The 22,248-nt window shown below is 37.1% G+C and overlaps 1 protein-coding gene across 1 annotated transcript in view; it reads right to left on the bottom strand.

Annotated features, from left to right (window-relative positions):
• Positions 1 to 11,844, bottom strand: part of Epyc (epiphycan) — a 42,793-nt gene extending 30,949 nt beyond the window's left edge. The window contains exons 1-2 of the mRNA XM_055627796.1: positions 11,747 to 11,844; positions 9,277 to 9,454 (exon numbers count right to left, since the gene is read on the bottom strand). Of these exons, the coding sequence (XP_055483771.1) occupies positions 9,277 to 9,441 (165 nt within the window). The 5' untranslated portion in view covers positions 9,442 to 9,454; positions 11,747 to 11,844. The remainder of the gene's footprint in view (positions 1 to 9,276; positions 9,455 to 11,746) is intronic.
• Positions 11,845 to 22,248: the final 10,404 nt, after the last annotated feature.

Raw genomic sequence — 22,248 nt, 5'->3', positions numbered from 1 at the left:
GGACAGATATTGGAAGAAAGAGAAAACAAGAAACAAGATAGGAGCCTACCACAGAGGGCTTCTGAAAGACTCTACGCAGCAGTGTGTCAAAGCAGATGCTGAGGCTCATAACCAAATTTTGGGCAGAGTGCAGGGAATCTTATGAAAAAAAGGGGAGATAGTAAGACCTGGAGGGGACAGGAGCTCCTCAAGGAGAGCAACAAAACCAAAAAATCTGGGCCCAGGGGTCTTTTCTGAGACTGATACTCCAACCAAGGACCATTCATGGAGATAACCTAGAATCCCTGCTCAGATGTAGCCCATGGCAGCTCAGTATCCAAGTGAGTTCCCTAGTTAAGGGAACAGGGAATGTCTCTCACATGAACTCAGTGGCTGGCTCTTTGATCACTTTTCCCTGAGGGAGGACCAGCCTTGCTAGGCCACAGAAAAAGACAATGCATGCAGTCCTGATGAGACCTGTTAGACTAGGGTCAGATAGAAGAGGAGGAGGACCTCCCCTATCTGTGGTCTTGGAGAGGGTCATAGGAGGAGATGAGGGAGGGAGAGTGGGATTGGTAGGAAATGAGGAAGGGGGCTATAGCTGGGATACAAAGTATATGAACTGTATTTAGTATAAAAAATAAAAATAAAAATAAAGACACCAAAAGAAGACTTACAGGATCAAGTAACTTGGGCTCATGGGGACTCAAAGAGAATGAACAAGCAATCAAAGAGGTTGCATGGGCTAGACCTAGGCCCCCTACACATATGTAGAAATGTGCTACTTGGCCATCATGTGGACTCCCTAACAATGGGAGTGGGGGCTGTCTCTGTCTCTGTGGCTCCCTTTGGATCCCTTATCCCATGCTGGGCTGCCTTGTCTGGCTTCAGTGAAACAGGATGCTGTTAGTCCTGCTGTGACTTGATGTGACAGGGTAGATTGGTACCCATGAGAAGAGGGGAGGTCCTGTTCTCTGAGGAGAAGAAAAGGGAGGAATGGGGAGAGGGTTGTGAGAGTGGGAATGGGAGGAGAGGAGGAAAGGAAATGTGATCAGACTGTAAGTGATTAAATAAATTAATTAATGAAGAAAAATAAAAATAAAATTTGAGCAGCAAAGGGCAATTGATAACAAACACTGCTGTCTAGATGGTGTGGGAGCCCAACTGGATGGTTCTAAAGCCATAGGAAATTCAGTCTCTAATCTTGGTGCTTATATTGGGAGATTCTCATGAGCCAGCTCAGCCTACATCTGCAGTAGAAAAGCAAAAATGAGACCCTATCTTTACCAAAGTAGAAGAAGGTGATACCCAGGTAGTTTTCTGATCTCTGCATGTGTAGACCCATGCACACAGGGAGAGAGAGAGAGACAGAGAGAGAGAGAGAGAGAGAGAAAGAGAGAGACAGAGACAGACAGACAGACAGACAGAGACAGAGAAAGAGTGACAGATGCAGTGAGAGAAAGTATTCCAATGTCTGACCAAGTCAGAGTATCCCTGAACCAGAGACCAATTTTCTCACATAGAACAAGGTGTAGCAGACAGAAAAGCTAACTCAATCCTGGACAGTTAAAAAGCTGAGTGAGGCAGGCTGTTTTTCACTACTCAACAGAAGTTTTATGAAATGTCTATAGCAGCTTCCATGGGGGGGGGGGAGCTGAGATTGATTCTTCAACTAAAACTTAAAGAAGTGTGAGTCACAAAAAAATTCTCCAGAAGCCACACTGCTTACATTTCATGGAAGGATGTAAGGGAAGAACTAGGCAGTGGTGATCATTCTTAAGAGCCCTGTTAGAAAAGCCCATTATGTCATCCAAGAGTCTCTCATTTGACAGAGCAAACCCTTGATGCAATATCAAGTATAATAAATACAGGTTCTGTATAGGGAAATGGGAATGCTAACTCAGTGAATATGCAGAAAGCTAAACGAGCTTCAGACAAGTATTGGTGCCACACACTGTGCCACTGAACAGGGAGAGAGTGGAGGTTGCTTTGCCTGGGATAGGAGTATCTTCAAATGACCTTGAATGAAGGTTACTAGAAACCCAACTACAGTTTCTGGTTACTTGGGGTAGGCGGATCTTTCCTACCTTTGTCTCAGTGAGTGTCTCTATGTGGGTCTTTTCACATGAGTTCAGGTGAAACCAGAGGCATCATATCTCTCTGGAGCTGGAGTTACCAGTGGTTGTGAGGTTCCAAAGTGGGTGCTTGGAACTGAACTCAGCTCTACAAGAACAGTACACTCTCTTAACTGCTGAGCCAAATTTCATTATGTTTATTTATGTAAATGACCTTAGGCACTGATCAGAATAACACACAGGTAGAGATCTTTTACCTCAGATTGGCTAACATATTCATGATGATTTTAAATTCATGGACAATTTATTAGCATGTGTAATTTGTGAGTAGAGTCATATAAATTTACATTGCAATATTGCAACACACGTACAGGTTTCCTCTCCTCTGGCATATTTAAATTGTGTGTTTATAAGACTGCTAAATTGAAGGGTCTTGAGGAAAAGAGAGAGGTGATCTAATCAGTTCCTCCCTGTGGCTCTCCCTTGTTCCTGGGGTGGTTGGCCACTGATCCCTGGGAAAAGGAAGTAGAAGCAAGGAAATGGGATTTGGATGGCTTTCAAGAGGGCCAGAATGATCTCTGGGAGCTTCTTCAGTGAGATAATTCAACATTATTCAGTGTGAACAAAGGCTATATAGTTCTTGGGGAGTGAGTGGAGGTTTACCAGGATAGGTGTACACCATTGGATGGGCCGAGGGGTGCTAGGAATACTTTATTTGCATTCAGTAGTATGCCTGACCAGTCATATGTGTGGGAACACAGTATCTAATTCTCCTATAGGTGAACAGGAGTTGGACATAGGGTGGAGAGGGCATGCTAGCAAGGAACTGTGCCAAAGGTCATATATCAGATATGGTTAGAGGCATCTTCACCTAAGGACACTCTGCAGATGAGGTCAGGCAAAGAGCAGGAGGCCCTGATGGGAAAAGGAAGTCCTCCATCTAACACCAAGCTCAGAGAGGCTTTCTGGACATGGAGGACTACATCCTCAAACTGCACAGTCCTCCAACATCTCTCCAAATATAAATCTAAACACAGTGGAGGTTATCACTCATCTTTGCTCAGGCCCCTTCTTTCTATGAAGGCACCTGTCATCACCATATTCTTATAAGCTTCAGTACATTTTCTTTGAATGAGCCCATTATAAAACTACCTGCATTTATAAGATGGTGTCTATGTCCCAGACTCTCCATTAAACAATTAACATGTTTTTCTTATTCAGTCTTCAAAAAATATGAGAGGAAGCAGAGACTGAGAGAGATTTAAAGACTTGCTAAGGTCATGTGACCAGTTTGACAAGCCTGCAGCTGATTTCTAGGTAATCTGATTGCCATTATTGCACGTGATAACAAAGTGCCTCCTGATACAGAAAGGGATTTATAATGGATAACATCTCTTGCCACCTTTAGCATATGCATGCTCAGCCTATAATTTCTGGAAACACCAGAATCAGAAGCAAAACCACATAGCTCTGTACTCTGTAGTCTGCTATACCACCGTGTCAGTTAGTTCTTAACCAGTAAGCTTTGGTCTTTAGCAGATCACATTTAGCCTGTAGATTCCTTTCTTTTCTTTTTTTTTTTTTTTAAATCTTTTATTTATTTTTTATTAATTACACTTTATTCATTTTGTATCCCCCCATAAGCCCCTCCCTCCTCCCCTGCCAATCCCACCCTCCCTCCCCTTTCTGCATGCATGCCACTCCCCTTTCTTTTCATTAGGAGAAAATGTGTTTGGAAAATAAATGTCATTTGGAGATTTATTCGAGCACAAAATAGAGATTATATTGATGAAAATGGATCTCTAAATTTACTTGCCTCAGCAAATATATCTCATATTTGAACAAATAATTTTTGACACTGCTCAGTAACAATTCTGTCAACAACTGGATTGCTGGGTGTTAAAAGTCTCTGAGCTAGTCAGCCTGTGCTGCAAAGGGTGACTTCTGCTGTGTTTGACAGGCTGGTATACAGATATGTTTGAGAGTATGGAGTTTTACTTTAAACCTGAACCTGGTGCTCAAATTCATTGAATTAATCTATGTTAATTATTTAAAAGTAGCGATTCTGAATACTCGACAGTAAAAGCTGTGTTTCCTTCCATGTACCTTGAAACTGGATAAGGGAGAAATGCTCTTGGCAGCGGGCCTCCTTCTCACATTTCCATGAGCTGCTTTCAGGTCAGAAGGATCTATTTTCTCTTCTGTTTTGCTTTTACCAATGTTGACAGCTAAGACTCGCATTGTGATATCATGCCAATCATAATCACTTGAAAGCTGTTATTTTTCTAATGATTTAATTTCATAGAAAATAAACCTCTATTTGGACATAGTTAAAAGAAGTCAAGATTAGCAATCAAGCTGAAAAATAACAGTCTAGTTATTTTTCTAGTGGCAAATCTTCTTGCTTTAGCATGAAAATAATCTAGCTTAAACGTCATTCTGAAATTTCTTAGGTAAATAGCTTTAAGCAAAATCTTAGTCCTCTGTTACTGTTGTTAAATGGCCACAATGATATCTTGTTTTTAGAAGTAGTCTGAATTAATTTATGTGTATATAGAAACACACATCATATGTAATCCTCAGGTTTGAAATGTTAACATGCACTGAATAATTGGCCCAAATAAGGCAACAGTATTAAAACATGAAGGTTAAATAATAGCTTATAATTTGTTACCCAAAGAAATAAATAGTAACATACTACTAAGTTAAGTATTTCCAGAAAACAAGAATATTTTACTATAAAATAGATCCCTAGACAAAGAGCTACAGACAACTAATGCTAAGAGGGAGAGATTTCCCTTCATGAGGTTGAGTTATTTAATTCATTATACAATACAAAGTGATCAGCCCCGAAATCATGTGTAGAAATCATATGCGCCCACACCACAAATATAGACTTAAGCTCCATTTACATATTTCCGCATCAATTTTTAATAATAATTTTAAAAGAAAAGGGGTATAATTTGAAAATATTGTGAAAGACAGCATGTCAGGAGCAGCTGGAAAGGGTAGGGAAGAAGGGGAAAGATATAATTACATTTTAATTAAAGTATATTAGATAAAAAGAAAAGCTTCCTGATCAATTTTCATTTTTGATAACGTAATGTGTTTTTGCCATCTACAATGGAATTTGATTTCTATAAAGAGCCCGGAGTTCATTTGACTCTTCTAAAAGCTGTGTCTGGGGGTCCCAGTTCATAAACACCTGTGCTTCGATCATTGTGTGACCCACTATAATGATGACAAGAAAGAAAAGCCATTGTTTTCTGTTAGCTAATACAGCTTGCTTCTCCCACAGACTTCTCCCACCCTTATAGCATCACCTGAATAATTTCCCTCCTTGAAAGAATCTTTTTGTTTCGTCATTTCTAAATATCATTCTCAGACATAATTTATTTCAATTTTGAAACAACTTTTGAAATAACAAAATTATCCTGATATATACTCTCCATTTTTCATTGCTTGTCTATGTTCTGGTGACTTTACCAAGACAAATGAACATTTGAAAGATCCACCTAACTCCATGAGCCATAATTTTTCAAATGGCCAATGCATGCCAGTTCTACGCCAGGAAGAAGTAAGCCACTCATCCAAACTTCAAGAGAGATAATATCTTAAAGAAAGGAGTAAGTGATTTCATTGATGAAGCATCAAATTCTACAATACAATTAATATCCTGGTGAGACATACTGTGCAGGTCTAGCCTAGCAACACATGACATGTGCAGCTCTCTTAAACACATACTAAAGTACTTCTGCTTTTTGGACCACATATCTATATAAGGCTGGATTTCTTCAGAATCCAACCAAAACAATCTAACACAGTGAAGTCAACAGCAGACACAAAGAGAAGCAGTGATTTATGAGGCCAAGCACTGAAGGGATTTGCAAAAACATAAAGCTGCTGTTGTTACCGCTGGATGTGTCTTGTATTGAAAAGCGACTGCCTTTTCATAAAAAAAAGTGTAATTTATATTTATACAAAATGGGTTGACTGATTAAATGCACACGCTAAATAAACATAAAATGTTCATTAAATAAAACAAAATACACATTTAAAAAGTCATGACAAAGCCTGGTGTTGCTGGTGCAAGCCTTTTAATCTCAGCAATTTTACGCAGAGGCAGGTGGATCTCTGAGTTCACTGGCAGCCTGGCTGATACAGTAAGTTACAGTACAGCCAAGGCTAAGAGAGAAACCCCATCAAAAAAAAAATTAAAAAATATCATGACAAGAAATACTGTCCAGAGTATTGGAAGGAAATTTTGCCTAAAAGTCTTTGGTTTTGTTGTTAATATTTGCTTATTAATAGATACTCCATCGCATTTCAGACACTAAAAAAGCAATTTTAAGACAAACAAATAACAATGTTGTCCTCAAAAGATCTACACAGGGACTTAGGTGTATGAATACAGGTAAAAATACAGGTGAATGAACTTACAAAACAACTAAGAAAAAAGGAGACAAAACTAGTTCCAGAATTGGGAGCAGGCTAAACACACTATGAAGAATACTCAGTTGCATCACAAATGGTTTAGAACATGAACAAAGACCTTAAAAATTGATCTGCTATGACTGAGATAGGAGAGACAGTCTTCCTATACATCTCATAAAGCAGCATCATTGACACACTCTCCATTCCACTTCACAGCAATATAGAAACAAACATCTTTGTATTCTCTTGTATGCTTCTGTTTATTGAAGACATAGAGTCAACGCCAGTCACATTAACTAAATACATAGGACAAATTGAATTGGGAGAAATCGAATTGGGTAGAATCTTATAGATTGCAGTGGAAGAATGGAAATGCCATCAGTACCACAATTGTCATGGGATATTTCTCTAGGACAAGATAATAAATCATTATCCTTATGACATTTTGGATTCCCATCCAAATGGACTACCCATAACCCAAAATTAATCTATGGAAACAGAAAACATCAAATAGCCACAGTCATCAGAAATTGTTAAACCACATAAAGAATACCAACCTCTTTAAATCTAAAGTTTTTAAGGAACTGTTCAAGCAAATACAAAACCATTCTCTTCTAACCACTAAATATAGTAGACATAAGTTACATATATGATATGTACTTAATATGACACTGCATGTAAGTACAGGATATATATTCATACATGTATATTTTAGGCTATCATCAAGAACTGAAGCACATTGAAGAATGTCTATGCAAAATTATTCTTTATGGTCTCAGACATTGGTAGGAAAATTAGGCTGCACACAATAATACTTCTAGTTCATGTTTACCTCAACATAGGTGAATGCGTTTCTTATACTTTTAGGGGTGTTAGAACGGTTGAAATTCAGTTCAGCTAAACCAATATCAAGTTAATCAGATAATTTGGAAACGTGTAGGCAGCAAGGGAATGAGTATACAAAGTCTTAATCCTCTGCTGAAAATTGTTTTCTATTGTAAAACAATCTTGTTTATATATGTAACCTTAGGGAAGTTATTTAAAGGCTTTGTCTTCAGAGTTACATCTGTTCAATGGAAATAGTAAGTGTTCTTCAAAATTTATTCAAGGAATAAAGTGAGCATGAGCTCTGCTTTAAAGTAAAATTCTGTGGCAAATGAGGGCTGTTAGCATGAGGCAAAAGCTGAGTCATGTACCACGTGGGGGGTACAGGAGATTTTGTTTGTTGAGAATATGCAAATACTGAGAGAAGGTTGTATACCAAATCATCTTTATGCAGAAGTATCCTTAAATTACTTGCTAGCAGGAGGAAATAGCGTCATTCAGAAGAATATCTGGGGGAACTGGAGTAATATGCAGGGTGTTGACAAAGATGAGTGGTTTTAAATTCTATGTAGATGTTGTTATCTCCATGAAAAGACGCTTCACAATAATGCCTGAGAAAGACTCATAACTAAGCAACGTTTATCACACCGTGCACTGGGTTCTTCTGAATGAAGCGAGCACAATCCTTACCCCACCACTTAACCATACCCAAACAGAATTCTTTGCTGATGATCAGTAGCTGGTTAATCCCTGAATTCTTTTTCTCTCTTTTAAAACTGTGGGATGAATTAAGCAAGTCTTAACTTAAATATTTATCTAGGCAGATAACTACTAAGAGGTTGAAACTTTATTAAATACAGAGGAAAATGAGATGAAATATGGGCGGAAAAAGTTAGGCTGAGAGTGAAGGAGAGAAGTGTAAAAATTATTTTGTTATGAAATCTGTCTTACTTCATAGGATAATGTGAATGGTATCAAATATTTTGGCATCTTATACTTTATAAAATTAAATGTGTCATTTTGTCTAGATATACTCAAGGCCATAAAAAGCAGTAATTCTAAGATTTACACTTGAAAGAGGGTTCAAAATTTGCAATGATCCTTTAAAGCTAATCTGATTTTCTCACTTATTTATTTATATCTTCTTTTGCCAATGTTGTATATTAATCATGCTTCAAGGTCTGTTTGCTTTCTGGCTCATGAGAATTAGGCTGTATCCTTTAGTTATGCGAAAGCGTAAGAAGCCCAGCATTTAATTAGAAACATGTCATATCAGATTTATGTAATGGACTGTAACCTTGCCAATGTCTCCTTTACTGCTGAGGGAGATATTAACCATCACAAATGCACATTTCCTTCTGGTACACACTACAGTTCTAAACAAGAATTCTTTACCTGGTTTTGTTTTTCTTCTTGTCTATTTTAATCTCACATACGCTTCTTTATATTTTTTCACAGCATCGCATAATGAATGTTTTAAATCTTCTTTTCCTTGCTGATTGCTTCTTTAAAATATTCCTGTTGACACTTATAACAAATTTGTTTGCTTTTGGGGAACTAATGAGATAGCTAAATGGGTGAAGGCACTCGTTTACCGGAGGTTGGTCATTATAACCCACATAGTGGAAGTAGACAGCCAAATCTCTTAAAATTTTCTTTTGAATCCATATGCATACACACACACACACACATACACACACACACACACACACACACACACACACACACACGGTCTCACACACTAAAAATGCTATTAGGTTTGTATGTGTGTGTTGTTGGAAACCAAAAAGACAGTCCCAGCAGTCACATTAAAAAGGTTACACATATTGTATCACAATGTTTACAGAAAACTGAGATCCAATCTTTGCTTATAAGTAAGCAAAATCTATTGCAAAATTATATATAAGCTCTTACCAATGATCATTCAGTGCATTTAAAAGCCTCAACTGTGAGAAGTCATTACCTGCATTTTGTTGACAGGTATGTGCTCATAGTTATACAAGGTCCCCACATCCTCCAAGATGGCATCATAGACCTCTGAATCATAGTTAAGGAGCTCTGTAGTTGGGGCAGTCAGTGTGGCATCAAAGATGGTAAGTACCAAGGCAATTCTTGCTAGCATTCTCATTTTTCAAGATTTCCTAACCACAAAACATAAAATTGTGTAAATATACAACTGACAATAGTTCAGAAATAGTTAACACTAAGTAGAAATGATTCTCAATGTCAGCGTCAAGAAACTCAAGCAGGTAGCTTACTTCACAACAATAATTTAAAAAACAACACATGCAAATTGGTAATTTCAGAGTACCGATGGAGCCAAATGTTTAATTCACACATACCTTCATATTGTTCAAATGTAAACTAGAGTGAAATGTGTTTCATGTTATTCATGGGAAGAAAAAAATACGGTGTGAAATATTTGTAATGTACTGACTCACAAAGCCTTTTGTTAGCTGATGATTACAGGCATCAAGGCTCTTCTTACCACTTAAGACCACAAGAACTCTCATTAACTTTTGGATGCAGATGTGTAGTGAGGATGATAATAATGAGGGCAGTTGAGTTTCTTGCCAGTTTATAGATGAGGAGACTAAAACAGAGTTCATTACTGATACAACTGACACTCATAACTTTTTCTTGTGTATCCAAGTCTAAAGCTTTTTCCTCCCACAGCAGATTAATGAAGGCCTTGCCTCTTACCAGTTCTTTGTTGACTCTAGGAATCTGAATGCATATATAATACAATATATCATTCAATTAATATTTCATGAAGTACTTTTCTAATGTTTTTAGCAGAGTCTAAAATTTGAATTTTATTCTTCAGTATTTTGTTTTAATTATTAATAACTGATACTTAGACACAGAAAACAACAAGAATACAGGTCAGAAAGGTGAAGGTGATATTTTTCCAATTCCCTTAGAAGTGAGTTTGCACACACATAGCAATGGCCCAATCTTTTGTTTTGTAATTGTTTAGAAAGCATAATTTGTTTTCAGTTATAATGTAAAGCTTTGAAACAGTTCAAAGACAGTCTTATCCTTTCTTTATTGTTTCAAAGATTTTAGTTCGGTGTGTACATATATTCCTTTAAGGACAAAAAAAAAGCCTCATAATTAATTTTGAGTGTTTATAGTGGTGATATCAAGTATATTAACTAACGAGTGACTAATCACGATGCCCAGTAGTGTAGCTTCTTACTTAATGTGTAATATGAAAAGGTTTATATTCTGGAAATTCTTTCCTAGTTTAAAGACAAAATCTGTGGTATTAGTGTCTCTGAACACATGGCGAAGGAAGCTATTATTGTTATACTTAAGTGTACCTCCAGTTACTTGAAACAAGCCTATATGAAGCTGATGCAAGCAGAAGGACCTGTGGTTTTGCTGAGAATGAGAACTGGACAAAGAGTTCCTTCCTAATCTCTCCCATGCTTTCTCCAATATACATACATACACACACACACGCCTGTGTGTGTGTGTGTGTGTGTGTGTGTGTGTGTGTATCCACATTGCATGAACTTGGCTCCATGGCAGGTTGAGGGTTTAGAACTATTATAAGCAATAGCCAACAACCTTGCTTAGTAGGACTGCAAGTTTTACAAATTCTCCATGAACCATGTTTTCACAGTCAAGTGTAGTTTCAACAATGCTATAACTGAAAAGAATATTACCCTGTACATTTGTAACAAATTCTATCATTCAAAGAAAATATTATGTACTTACTAACACTGTTTCTCACTTCATATTCTGTCATTTTAAATGTCTGCCTATGAGACTTCAGTAGTATTCAGCCTTTCCAGTAAAGCTATCAGGACAATGGCAAGCAGATTGTGTGAAGTAAAATTGTTAAGAGAATCTATGTATGTTTTGCTACCAATATTCATCTTCCTTCATGTATTTATATCTGTATTTAATGTAGCTGTTAGATGACTTTTTCAGTTTTTAATTCACTTTATATCATATTAAAATAGTCTGAAAATACATACTTAGCTGAAACTTTAAAATATTTATCACAAAAACATTCTAAATGCAAAGTATCATATCATCAGTACATTTGAAAAATCTGAAATGTGAATATTTTCTTTCTCTGCATTATATTTCAATCAATATCAATCAATATTCTCTTTCTCTACTGCCAAAGGCTGTGGTCAGGGTAATGTCTACTGATTTAAGGCATATATTGGAAACCACTATACTTTTACTCACATCTGTTTTAACTATTAAGATTAATTATTTTGCCCAATGTTATTGATTCCTATGCTAATCACAATTTTGGATTTTCCAAGAATAATATCAGTATACAGTCAGCAGCAAAATTAAACCAAACCCACTGTATCGATCAAAGCCCAACAGGAGCTATTAAAGCAAGTTGAATTATTTTTTTAAAGGTTGTTATACTAGCGGGGAAAAGAAGAAAGAATGTGTAAAACCTTACCTTTGGCTCCGACTTGGTGAAGTGGCACAAAGTAACTGAGGATACAGAGTCCTTGGTGTTTGCCCCCGACCAATGGATATGAATTCTGGTCTGTGGGAGGTGTAATTTATAACACTCAACTTTCTGTTTGGGTAACTCCAACCTGGAGAATGCCTCTCTGTCTTTAAAAACCACACATTATTTTATAGTCACACAAGCTAAGCTGCATAATCCAAATTACACAGTACACAAAGCTTGCTAGGATGTTAATGAGAGTTATAATTGCCAACATGTCACCTTAAAATATTTAAGTAAAAAGGGGGCTAGTTTTAATATAGCTCATCTATAACAAATTCATCAATTATGAAAGGAAGGAAATGTACATGAGGTTATTGTAGATGAGGGGTTCTTAAATAGTCTAATAAGAAACGACTCTCCACATTTTGAATGTCTTGAATTACATTCCTCACTTTTCCCTAATGTTAGCTGAAATCTCAAATGTTACAAAAGACTTATCACTTTCACTTTGTGTAAGAAAAGATTTCCAAAATTATTCTGATTGCCTGGAATGCTTTGATAACAGTGAACAATGAACCTTTTGCATGAAAATTGTAAAAGCCTTATTTTTAGAAATAATGCATAAATATGATCTGAGTGTTCTATAAAGGCTCATTTTCCTCTTTTATCTGACAGAGCCAAACAAATCAAATTACATCAGAAAAAGATATCCCCCAAACAAAAAAAAAAAATGTTTTAAATCTTTCTTTCTTACAGGAAATGCTTTGTAATTTAGTTTTATTACAGATAGAGAGAGTGGAAAAAAACGTGTTAATTTTCCAATCCTTAGTTTCTGGACTGTGAATGTCCTAGAGAAAGATAAAAGTAGTACAATCTATTCTGTTATATTATATAGGTTTCTAGAAGCCTGACTCTTATGCGTCAAGCTTATTGACTCCTATATATCAATACAAACAGTTGTATTGGATTCTGAAAGTCAATTTGATTCTAGGGAAACTTATATAGAATATAAAGATCTCCTCTCAGGATCTTCTTCTTATATCACGTTCTCAAACTTCTCTGCCCTTCAGAGAAAGCATCTTTCTTCACCTTTGCTGTTAAGAGCTCTTTAATCCATCATTTCCACCATGTGCTTGCTTCTAATTGGTTGGTTTAATTCATTGTGTATTTCTTTGTTTGGAACAAATTTTATTTATAATGGAAATAGAGATCATGACTATGGTTGAAATTCTGTGAAGATCACTCAAAAAACAGAGGGCACTTTGCAGCAGGAACTTTTTTCCTGATACTTCATGTGGAGGCAAATTTTTTTATTAACTTTTTTAACTGATTCACTTTACATCCTGATTATAGACCCCTCCCTCTTCCCCTTCTGATCCCACCCTCCATCCCCCTTCATCCTATCACCTTCTCCTAGTTGTCAGAAAAGGAGATCCCTCCTCTTCTACCATCAGTCCCCAGCCTACCAAGTCTCATCAGGACCACCTACATCTTCTTCCTCTAAGGAAGTGACAGAAGCAGGCAACAGAGTCCATGTCAGCAGCAGCCCCTGCTCCCCATGCTAGAGAACCTGCTCAGAGACTGAGCCGCCTATCAGCTACATCTGAACAGGGGTCTAAGTCCTCTTTATGCATGGTTCTTGGTTGTTGCATTGGTCTCCACAGTCTACCCTCTCTACCCCGGGCTCAGATTTGTTGGCTGTTGGTCTTCTTGTGTAGCTCCTGTCCCCTCTAGGTCCTTCTACTCTTCCATAAGACTACTAGGGGATTAAAACAGATGCTCAAACACACAACCACGCTTTGGGCAGAACACAGGGAGACAGCATTTTGATTGTGGGTGAAAGAGCAAATCTTAGTTTCTAGAGCAGCTCTGTTTAGCAGAAAAATTTCTGCACTGAGTAAACATTTCATAAGCTCTTAATTCTTTCACTGCATCCGTTAGGCAGTATAATTATCACAACTCACTGATGAGGGCATTGAAAGTCAGATGCTAATGATACAACATTATAAGAAAGAGAAAACTGGTTTTATCTACCCTGATTTCAGGACCCTGGATGATACCGAACTTGTCTGAGAGTTATAAGGACACCAGGGGATAAAGGAAATGGTAGCTCTCAGCTCCTTATATTCTAAGACTTGTTTAACTATCGGTAGTTTTTAGAGTTCTTGAATTGTTTAGAATAATCAATAAGTTGATAGCAATCCATGAAAGAACTAACATTTATTTTCCTTCTCTTATTATTTAAGTTTCATACGCACATTGCCACTAAGAGGAAGTATTAGATAGACCTAGTCTATCAGAGCTTCCTTCAGAGTTCTACCTGAATTTTTAGGATTAGCTCTAGAAATAATACTTCCACAATGTCCATTGGTTAACCAGTGATTAAATTATGCTGTTCTTCAGCTGCAGACCACTATCTACCAAAGTAACAGAAACCTCATTTTTATCACAACTTAAAAGCCAAAAGTACCTCGGAATGTTGGTAGAGTGTTTGCCTAGCATATGTGAAAATATGGGTTCAAATCCCAGTACTTGCAAGTCAGAGCTGGGAGATCAACACGTGCCTATAATATCAGCACTTGTGGTGGTCAGGAAGGAGAAACAGACGTGTCAGGCCATCTTCTGATTCATGAGTTTGAAGCCAGGTTGGGATATAGGAGCCTCTGCTTAAATAGATAGATAATAGATAGGTAGGTAAGTAGGTAGATAGATAGATAACCTACTTGTCTTAGCCTAAAATTTAAGCATAAATTATAATTTCTCAAACTTCTATTTTTTCAAATTAACAACATTTCCACTTTTTCCTACAAAACTGTATAATTTCTTGAATCATTTCCATTGGATTTACTTCGGTTTCTTGCAAAGTTTCAAAGTCTAATTTGAACTGTTGGTGCTCAAGTTTGGAACAACCTCCTGGGGAAGTAATTACTGAGCAGTGAGGAAGGATTAATTACCATTTTGAGTCTGCTTTATCCTTAGTAAACATCTTTTAGTCTCCTGATAATTTTCTTAATAGAGGCTAAGCTTGTTTGTCAGAAACCCCAGGGAATCAGTTATTATGACAAGTTACATTACCTCATGACTGAGGTTTTATTCAGCCTTTTCTCCTTTTAAGCTCCAAAACATTTCACAAAACCTTTTGGCTGCAACTCTTCATAGAAAGAAAGAAAGAAAAAAGAAAAGAAAAAAAAATGGCCTGATTGCTTTAACAGCATTAGTGTATAAAATAAATCATCTTCTAATGATTGTTTTCTTTCTGTTCTGCAGCAATAAGGAGTCAAGTGCATCACTAACTCTGGGGATAATCTATTACATTCCCTTCGTACTGGTTCTAAAAGGTCACATCAGTGTGGTACAAGGGAGAATACACATTCCAACCACTCATACTAATTAATAAAAACATTGTTTACAATGTACAGTTATCTTTCTATAAGGACCTATTAGCATGAATCCCCCATTTACTTGGATGCTTTTTACATATCAATATGGAGACAAAACCCTAGTTCTTCCATTGCCATAAACAGAAACACAAAATCTGGACAAAGGGGTCTTTCCTGAGACTGATATTCCAACCAATGACCATGCAAGGAGATAACCTAGAACCCCTGTACAACTGTAGCCCATGGCAGCTCAGTCTCCAAGTGGGTCTCCTAGTAAGGAGAGCAAGGGCTGTCTTAAGTGGGTCTCCTAGTAAGGAGAACAAGGGCTGTCTCTGACAAGAACTCAGTGGCTGGATCTTTGATCACCTCCCCCTATTAGGGAAGCAGCCTTACCAGGCCACAGAGGAAGACAATGCAGCCAGTCCTGATGAGACCTGATAAGCTAGGGTCAGAGGGAAGGGGAGGAGGACTCTCCTCTATCAGTGGACTTGAAGAGAAGCATGGGAGGAGATAAGGGAGGAAGGATAATATTGAGAGGGGAGGAGGGAGGGGCCTGCAGCTATGATACAAAGTGAATAAATTGTAATTAATAAAAAAAAACTGAAACACACTGTGTTGCTGCCCCCACAATCTTATGCAATTCTGTATCTTTCAACCCTTAATTTATCCTTTACTTTATCTTGAAACTGTAGCTCCTGAAAAAGATTTTCTTTGGCAGCCATTTTCTAACATTTACTCAAATACAGAGTGATTTCTTCTCTTTTCATTGGCAACAGGTTTATCTGCTCTGGACTAAATGACACTTGGCTCAGTTGTCCACAATTTTTCCCTTTGACTTCCTGGTCAGGGTTTAACACTCAACTTTGTTCCTGGATTCCTCTACCCTCCGTACATAATGATGTCATCATTCCCTGTGACAGCATCCTCTATATAAGTGCTTCATTTGTCTGGGTGGCATGCTACTGTGTTGTCTTCTTATGCATAGAAAGGTCACTACATTCCCACCACCACCATCCTCCAACTGTCATCCCTAGTCACTTTGTCATCTTACTAGGGCTGTCTTTCATGTTCTTGTTCTGTGCCATCTGAGAGCTGCATTCCACAATCTCCATCAGCTTTTCACTACCTTCCCTTTCTTCCTACACTTATGTCAGATAAACTATTATCATAACTCTCTACACTAGAGCACAGCATTTGTTCTTTTTCTTCCATCTATAATGAGAAGCTGCAATTATTGCTACTGAAAATTACAGGAAAAAAAAACATGGTTGTTTCAATTTTAAATCTACAAAGATAAGCTTCAATGCTGACTCAGAGATAGTGGTTTTATGATGATTCTATTACTAACATTAAAAGGGCTTTGATCTAAGATACATTTTTATTACAACACTCCCTATACCAGCGATTCTCAACCTTTGTGTTTCTGTTCCCTGGGGGTTAGAATGACCCTTTCACAGGGCTTTTCTAGGACTATAGCAAAACACGGATATTTACATTATGATCTCTAACAGAAAAATTACAGTTATGAAGTAGCATTGAAAGTAACTTTATGGTTGGGGTTACCTAAACAGGAGGAACTGTATTAAAGGGTCACTGCATTAACAAGGTTGAGAACCACTGTCCTATACTCTTTGTTTCATTACCAAAGGGGATAAATATCAAATGATTAGCTGTTTTTCCTCAGATCCACCTGCACTGATTATAAATCACTGACTTCCATTTTGTGTCTGTGCAATAATTTTTAAGTGTGTTCTCCATAATCATCATTTTCTTATAGACCACATTTGCTTACTTATCTCCTCTCAGTTTCTCCTCCTATCACTTTTCATACTGCTTAAGTGTCTGGTAATCTTAAGTCTTACCAGAGAGAGGCTTTTCTGTCTCATGCACATGAAAACATACTGGTTCTTTCTTATTCTGCTCTATATTACTGCTTGATTCATTTACTCCTCTGCTCATATGCATGTAGCTCAAGCTGGCCTCAAGTCTGGGATTCTCCTGCCCACTTTCTTTACTGCTTCATTCTGTCCTTGCAAACTACAGATTCTATATGATAGAGACCTATAATGTAGGAAGCCTATGAACTGCATAATATAAACTTTACTATTCAGGCTCACAGCTATATTTTCAGTGACTAAAAGAGCCCTCCATTCTTGATCTATGCTCAATGTTCATTTCTTTTTGTCTGTGTGTAAATTATATGTTCACATCTGTATGAGTGTGTACATATGGGTGGGAATGCAAGTACATCATATGTCTTTCTCTATTGCTCCCAATATTGGTTTTGAGAAAGAACATGTCTTTGAACTTGGAGCTCATAGATTCAGCTAATCTCATAGGCTAATTAATTTCAGCTAATCTGTTTCTATTTCCTCAGAGTTGGGGTTACAGACTCATACCACCACACTTTACTTTTTTTTTTTTTTTTTTTGAGAAGTGTTTTTTGTTTGTTTGTTTCTTGAGACTAGATTTCTCTGTGTAGCCTTAGATGTCCTGGAAATCACTCTGTAGACCAGGCTGGCCTCGAACTCTGAGATCTACCTGCCTCTGCCCAAGTGCTGGGATTAAATACATACACCATCACCACCCCATACACTCAGCTTTTTATATTGGTGCCAGCGATCTGAGCATGTCCTAACAGTTGAGCAACAGGCACTTCAGCTACTGAGCCATCGTCCTAGCTCCCCTGCCTCTTATTGTTCTTTTAATGAATTGATTAAATGATTCTTTGAATTATTAATCCATTACTTAGTAACTGTCAAGATTTCTTTGGGTTATTCTAATATATACAGGACTATTTGCATTGATGACAACATCTAGTTCCTCATAGAGCCTGTACATTATTTATTCTTTCTATGTTTTCATGACTTTTTGTTGTTGGGGTCTAATGCTGTTTAAAGATGTTTTAATCTATGGGATTCTTGAAGTAGACTTTAATTTTATTTGCTGGTAAGTCTGTCTACTGTAATTCAGAAAGATGTGGTATGGACTTGTCTTGAAACTCTGAGTTTCACTACCATTTAGTGCTGCTTCTGGTTAAAAGTTTATAATACAACATCAAACTGGCCCAGGATAGGAAAAAATACATTGTACCCACTAGTAGAGAAAGGTGGGTTACTCTTTCTATGGCTTTTCTTTAAACCTAAAGATGGAGGAGTTGGTAGTATCTGCTCCATACTTTTACCTTTCAGTTTTAAATCACGAGAGGAGGAGAGACACTATCAAAACATTTTTTTTTCTTTGTGTTACTAGTTACAATTAATCCTGACAATACCTTTTATGTAAAAAAGGTTTTTTTTATCTACTATTTCTATTTACTTACTTACTTACTTACTTACGTATTTATTTATTTATTTATTTATTTATTTATTTATTTATTTTACATTTTTTTCTTTATTAATTATACTTTATTCCCTTTGTAGCCCCCCTGTGGTTCCCTCCCTCCTCCCATCCCAATTCTTCCCTTCCTCCACCCTCTGCATACATGCCCCTCCCCAAGTCCACTGATAGGGGAGGTCTTCTTTTCCTTCCTTTGTATTCTAGTCAATTAGATCTCATCAGGAGTGGCTGCATTGTCTTCTTCTGTGGCCTGGTAATGCTGCTTCCCCCTCAGGGGGAGGTAATTAAAGAGCAGGCCAATCAGTTCATCTCAGAGACAGTTCCTGTTCTTATTACAATGGAACCCACTTGGATACTGAACTGCCATGGACTACATCTGTGCAGGGGTCTTAGGTTATCTCCATGCATAGTCCTTGGTTGGAGTATCAGCCTTAGGAAAGACCCCTGTGCTCAGATTTTTTGGTTCTGTTACTCTCCTTATGGAGTTCCTGTCCTCTCCAGATCTTACTGTTTCCCACTTCTTTCCTAAGATTCCCTGTACTCTGCCTAAAGGTTGCCCATAAGTCTCAGCATCTGCATTGCCCTGAAAAAAAGGTTTTTAAAAACTGTTTTTTGAGATAATTTCATGTTGTAATGGCTGACTACTCACTTCACTCTTAGCTCTGCTCTGATGTAACCTCTGTTACTTGTCTGCCTCTTTCCTTAAACTAAGAAAATTTTCAGTAATATTTAAAACAATATGACTTCATTAAGTGTTACCTTTTACAGAATGACATTTCCATAAAAACATTATTCAATTGGTTTATCTTCATGAGTAAGAAATAACAGACATTTGGTGAATACCCTTTATCCACTATGCTAATGAGCTAAGTTAGACCTTGGTCCAAAAGCTTTCTCTAAATCTTTAGTGGCCTGAGTGGGAGTGTAGATGATGTGTCCTAGAGGCTCATACAAGACGAAAGGAATCTTTTTTAACTTTTTTAAATTTTTTATTAATTACACCTTATTAATTTTGTATCCCCCCATAAGCCCCTCCCTCCTCCCCTTCCGATCCCACCCTCCCTCCCGTTTCTGCATGCATGCCCCTCCCCAAATCCACTGATAGGGGAGGTTCTCCTCTCCTTTCTGATCTTAGTCTATCAGTTCTTGTCAAAAGTGGCTGCATTGTCCTCTTCTGTGGCCTGGTAGGGCTGCTCCCCACTCAGGGGGAGGTGATCAAAGAGCAGGCCAATCAGTTCATGTCAGAGGCAGTCCCTCTTCCCATTACTAGGTAACCCACTTGGACACTGACCTGCCATGGGCTACATCTGTGCAGGGGTTCTAGGTTATCTCCATGAATAGTCCTTGGTTGGAGTATGAGAAAGGAATCTTGAATAGAAGTCTTTGAATATCAGCAGAGACATATTCTGAAAGCTTTTTTGGCTGATTTAAAGCTTCTTTCTCTGAGGTTATAATTCTTATCTCTTTTCTAAGTGAAACAGATGCAAGATGCCAAGAGTAATGGACAGGGTGTGGTGATTATAAAGATGTGTTTAGATTATGACAAATTATATTTTCTGTATGATTATTCAAATTCCTTGTACTTAATTAAAATAAGAAATTAGATATGTTGGCACACACCAGTAATTCCAAGTAGTGGGGGCTGAAGCAGAAAAACCAAAAGTTTGAGAACAGCCTGGGAAACAAAGAAAGTATAAGCCTAGCTTCTTCTGTTTAGCAAGATGTTGTCTCAAAATAAAAATAAAAAATGATGGGGTAAATCGCTCAGCATCTAAATACTGGTTTTGTACATGGAAAGCCTAGGCTCAGTCCTTAGCATTGTAAATATATAAATTAACAGACTATCTAAGAATGCTGCCGGCTGTAATTGCTTCAAACAGTTATAAGATATTAAAGTAATTGAAATAAAAGGAATATTTCCAAAAAACAGAAAAACACAGAAGAAACATTTGAAGTTATAACAGACAAATTTTATGTTTACTTTTATATTGGTAATTGACAACAAGCTACAGATTCAGGGAACTAAGTTTAACAAGCAAGATGCATGCCAATGGATATGTGAAAACTACAGAAAACCAAGGACAAAGAGCGTCTTTGAAAGATACTGAAAGAACTGATACTCTTATCTTTAGAGAAAAAAAAAATTAAACTTACCAGAAATTATGCAATCAAGAAGAAAATAATGTAGAATGCCTGAAAAGTTATGAAAAAGCCTAAAATTATATGTCTTAAAATTGTGTTTTAAAGTGAAGAAAAATGAAAAAGATTTTCTTTTTCCAGACAAACTCAAATCATTGCATCCTGTCATCTCTCTCCCTCTGCGTTGCAATAATTGTTAATATTCTTTAGAGAGAAAAAATTTATATAGGTCAGAACCTTTGATACAACATAAAATAAAGCAAAACCTCAAATGAGTAACAAATTAAGATAGACCATCATAATTCTTATATTTGCAATTTATTTAACAAACAACAATTTGCTCCAAGTAATAATAGTAAGAGCATCTTGGGTAGATACTTTACATGGACATATGGATAGAATGGTAACAACACTGGAGAGGCTGAAAAGCATGATGGGAATACTGCACACAGTGGTTTTATTCATAAGTTCTCAAGACTGGGAGTAAGATATTCTTCAGTAGGTAACTGTATAAATATTAGTGTGTCCATACAGTGCATTGTATTTGGAGAGCTTTAAATATGAGCTATTGAAGTTTAAAAGAAAACTATTATTGTTAAATATGAGAAGCCAAATGTGTAAAGTGTAATGCATCATTTTAACCAAATGTCATTGTGTAAAAGGAAAAACTACACAGAGAATTAAAACAACAACAACAAAACACAATGAGTATCAGAAGCCTAAGAAGGGACAGACAAAGGGGACAGGCAAACACAATTTCAGAAACAGCAAAGCTGTTCTGTAGTCTACAGGAAATGGAAAGGAGGTGTCTGTAACATTACATATTTTTCAAACCCTATAGAATTGTATAGCAGAAGCAGGCAATTTTATAATAAAAGCTATCTATTAACCTTAGTTAATGATGATGTATTAACACTGGCATATTAGTCTTGATGAATGTTTCATACTAACACAGACACTACTAACAAGGGAAATGTGTGATGGGGTGTATTATGTGGACCTCTGCATTAAAACTTAGGTTTTTAGTTTTTTTAAATAAATCTAATTTGGACTCTAAGTTTGCAATACTCTCTTTTCATACCAATAACATGGAGTGATACTTTGTTTGTTTGTACTGTTATTTTAAGATGCTATGTCTTGGCTTTAGGTTTATGGCCTGAGCTCTTGGGAAATTCTCATGGACTAATGAGAACAGATTCTCTACCTGCAATGCTGGACTCAGGATAGACCACTGCTTAAAAATGAATTGGTTATACTTACATCGCTCTCATCCAACCCTGGCATGAATGACTTCTAGTATGGACTAGAATCCTTCAGTCGTGAACAAGGTAACCACACACTATGCACATTATACATAAACTCAATAAATTATGTCTTCTTTAGTAAATATGTTTTACTGTGGAAAACATTGGAACTCAATAGATGTTTTTTATGAGAGCAAGAATACTACACACAGTGCATTTATAGGGCTCTCGCTACAAATCTTCTCCGCCTTGTATGTAATAAGGTCTTCACAGGCCTATAATGTTAGCAATCCTAACGTTTGGCTCCTGGATTCCTCCCTCTGAGGTTTATGATTATCCATGCCGAGTCTTCTGCCTGAAGTTGCTTTCTGCTTGTCTAATTTATTTAACTCAGTTGA

Source organism: Psammomys obesus, unplaced genomic scaffold, assembly GCF_907164565.1.
Source record: "Psammomys obesus unplaced genomic scaffold, mPsaObe1.curated_primary_1811, whole genome shotgun sequence".
NCBI lineage: Eukaryota > Metazoa > Chordata > Mammalia > Rodentia > Muridae > Psammomys > Psammomys obesus.
The sequence above is the reverse complement of the archived record's forward strand: the minus strand, read 5'-3'. Positions and strand labels throughout refer to the sequence as shown.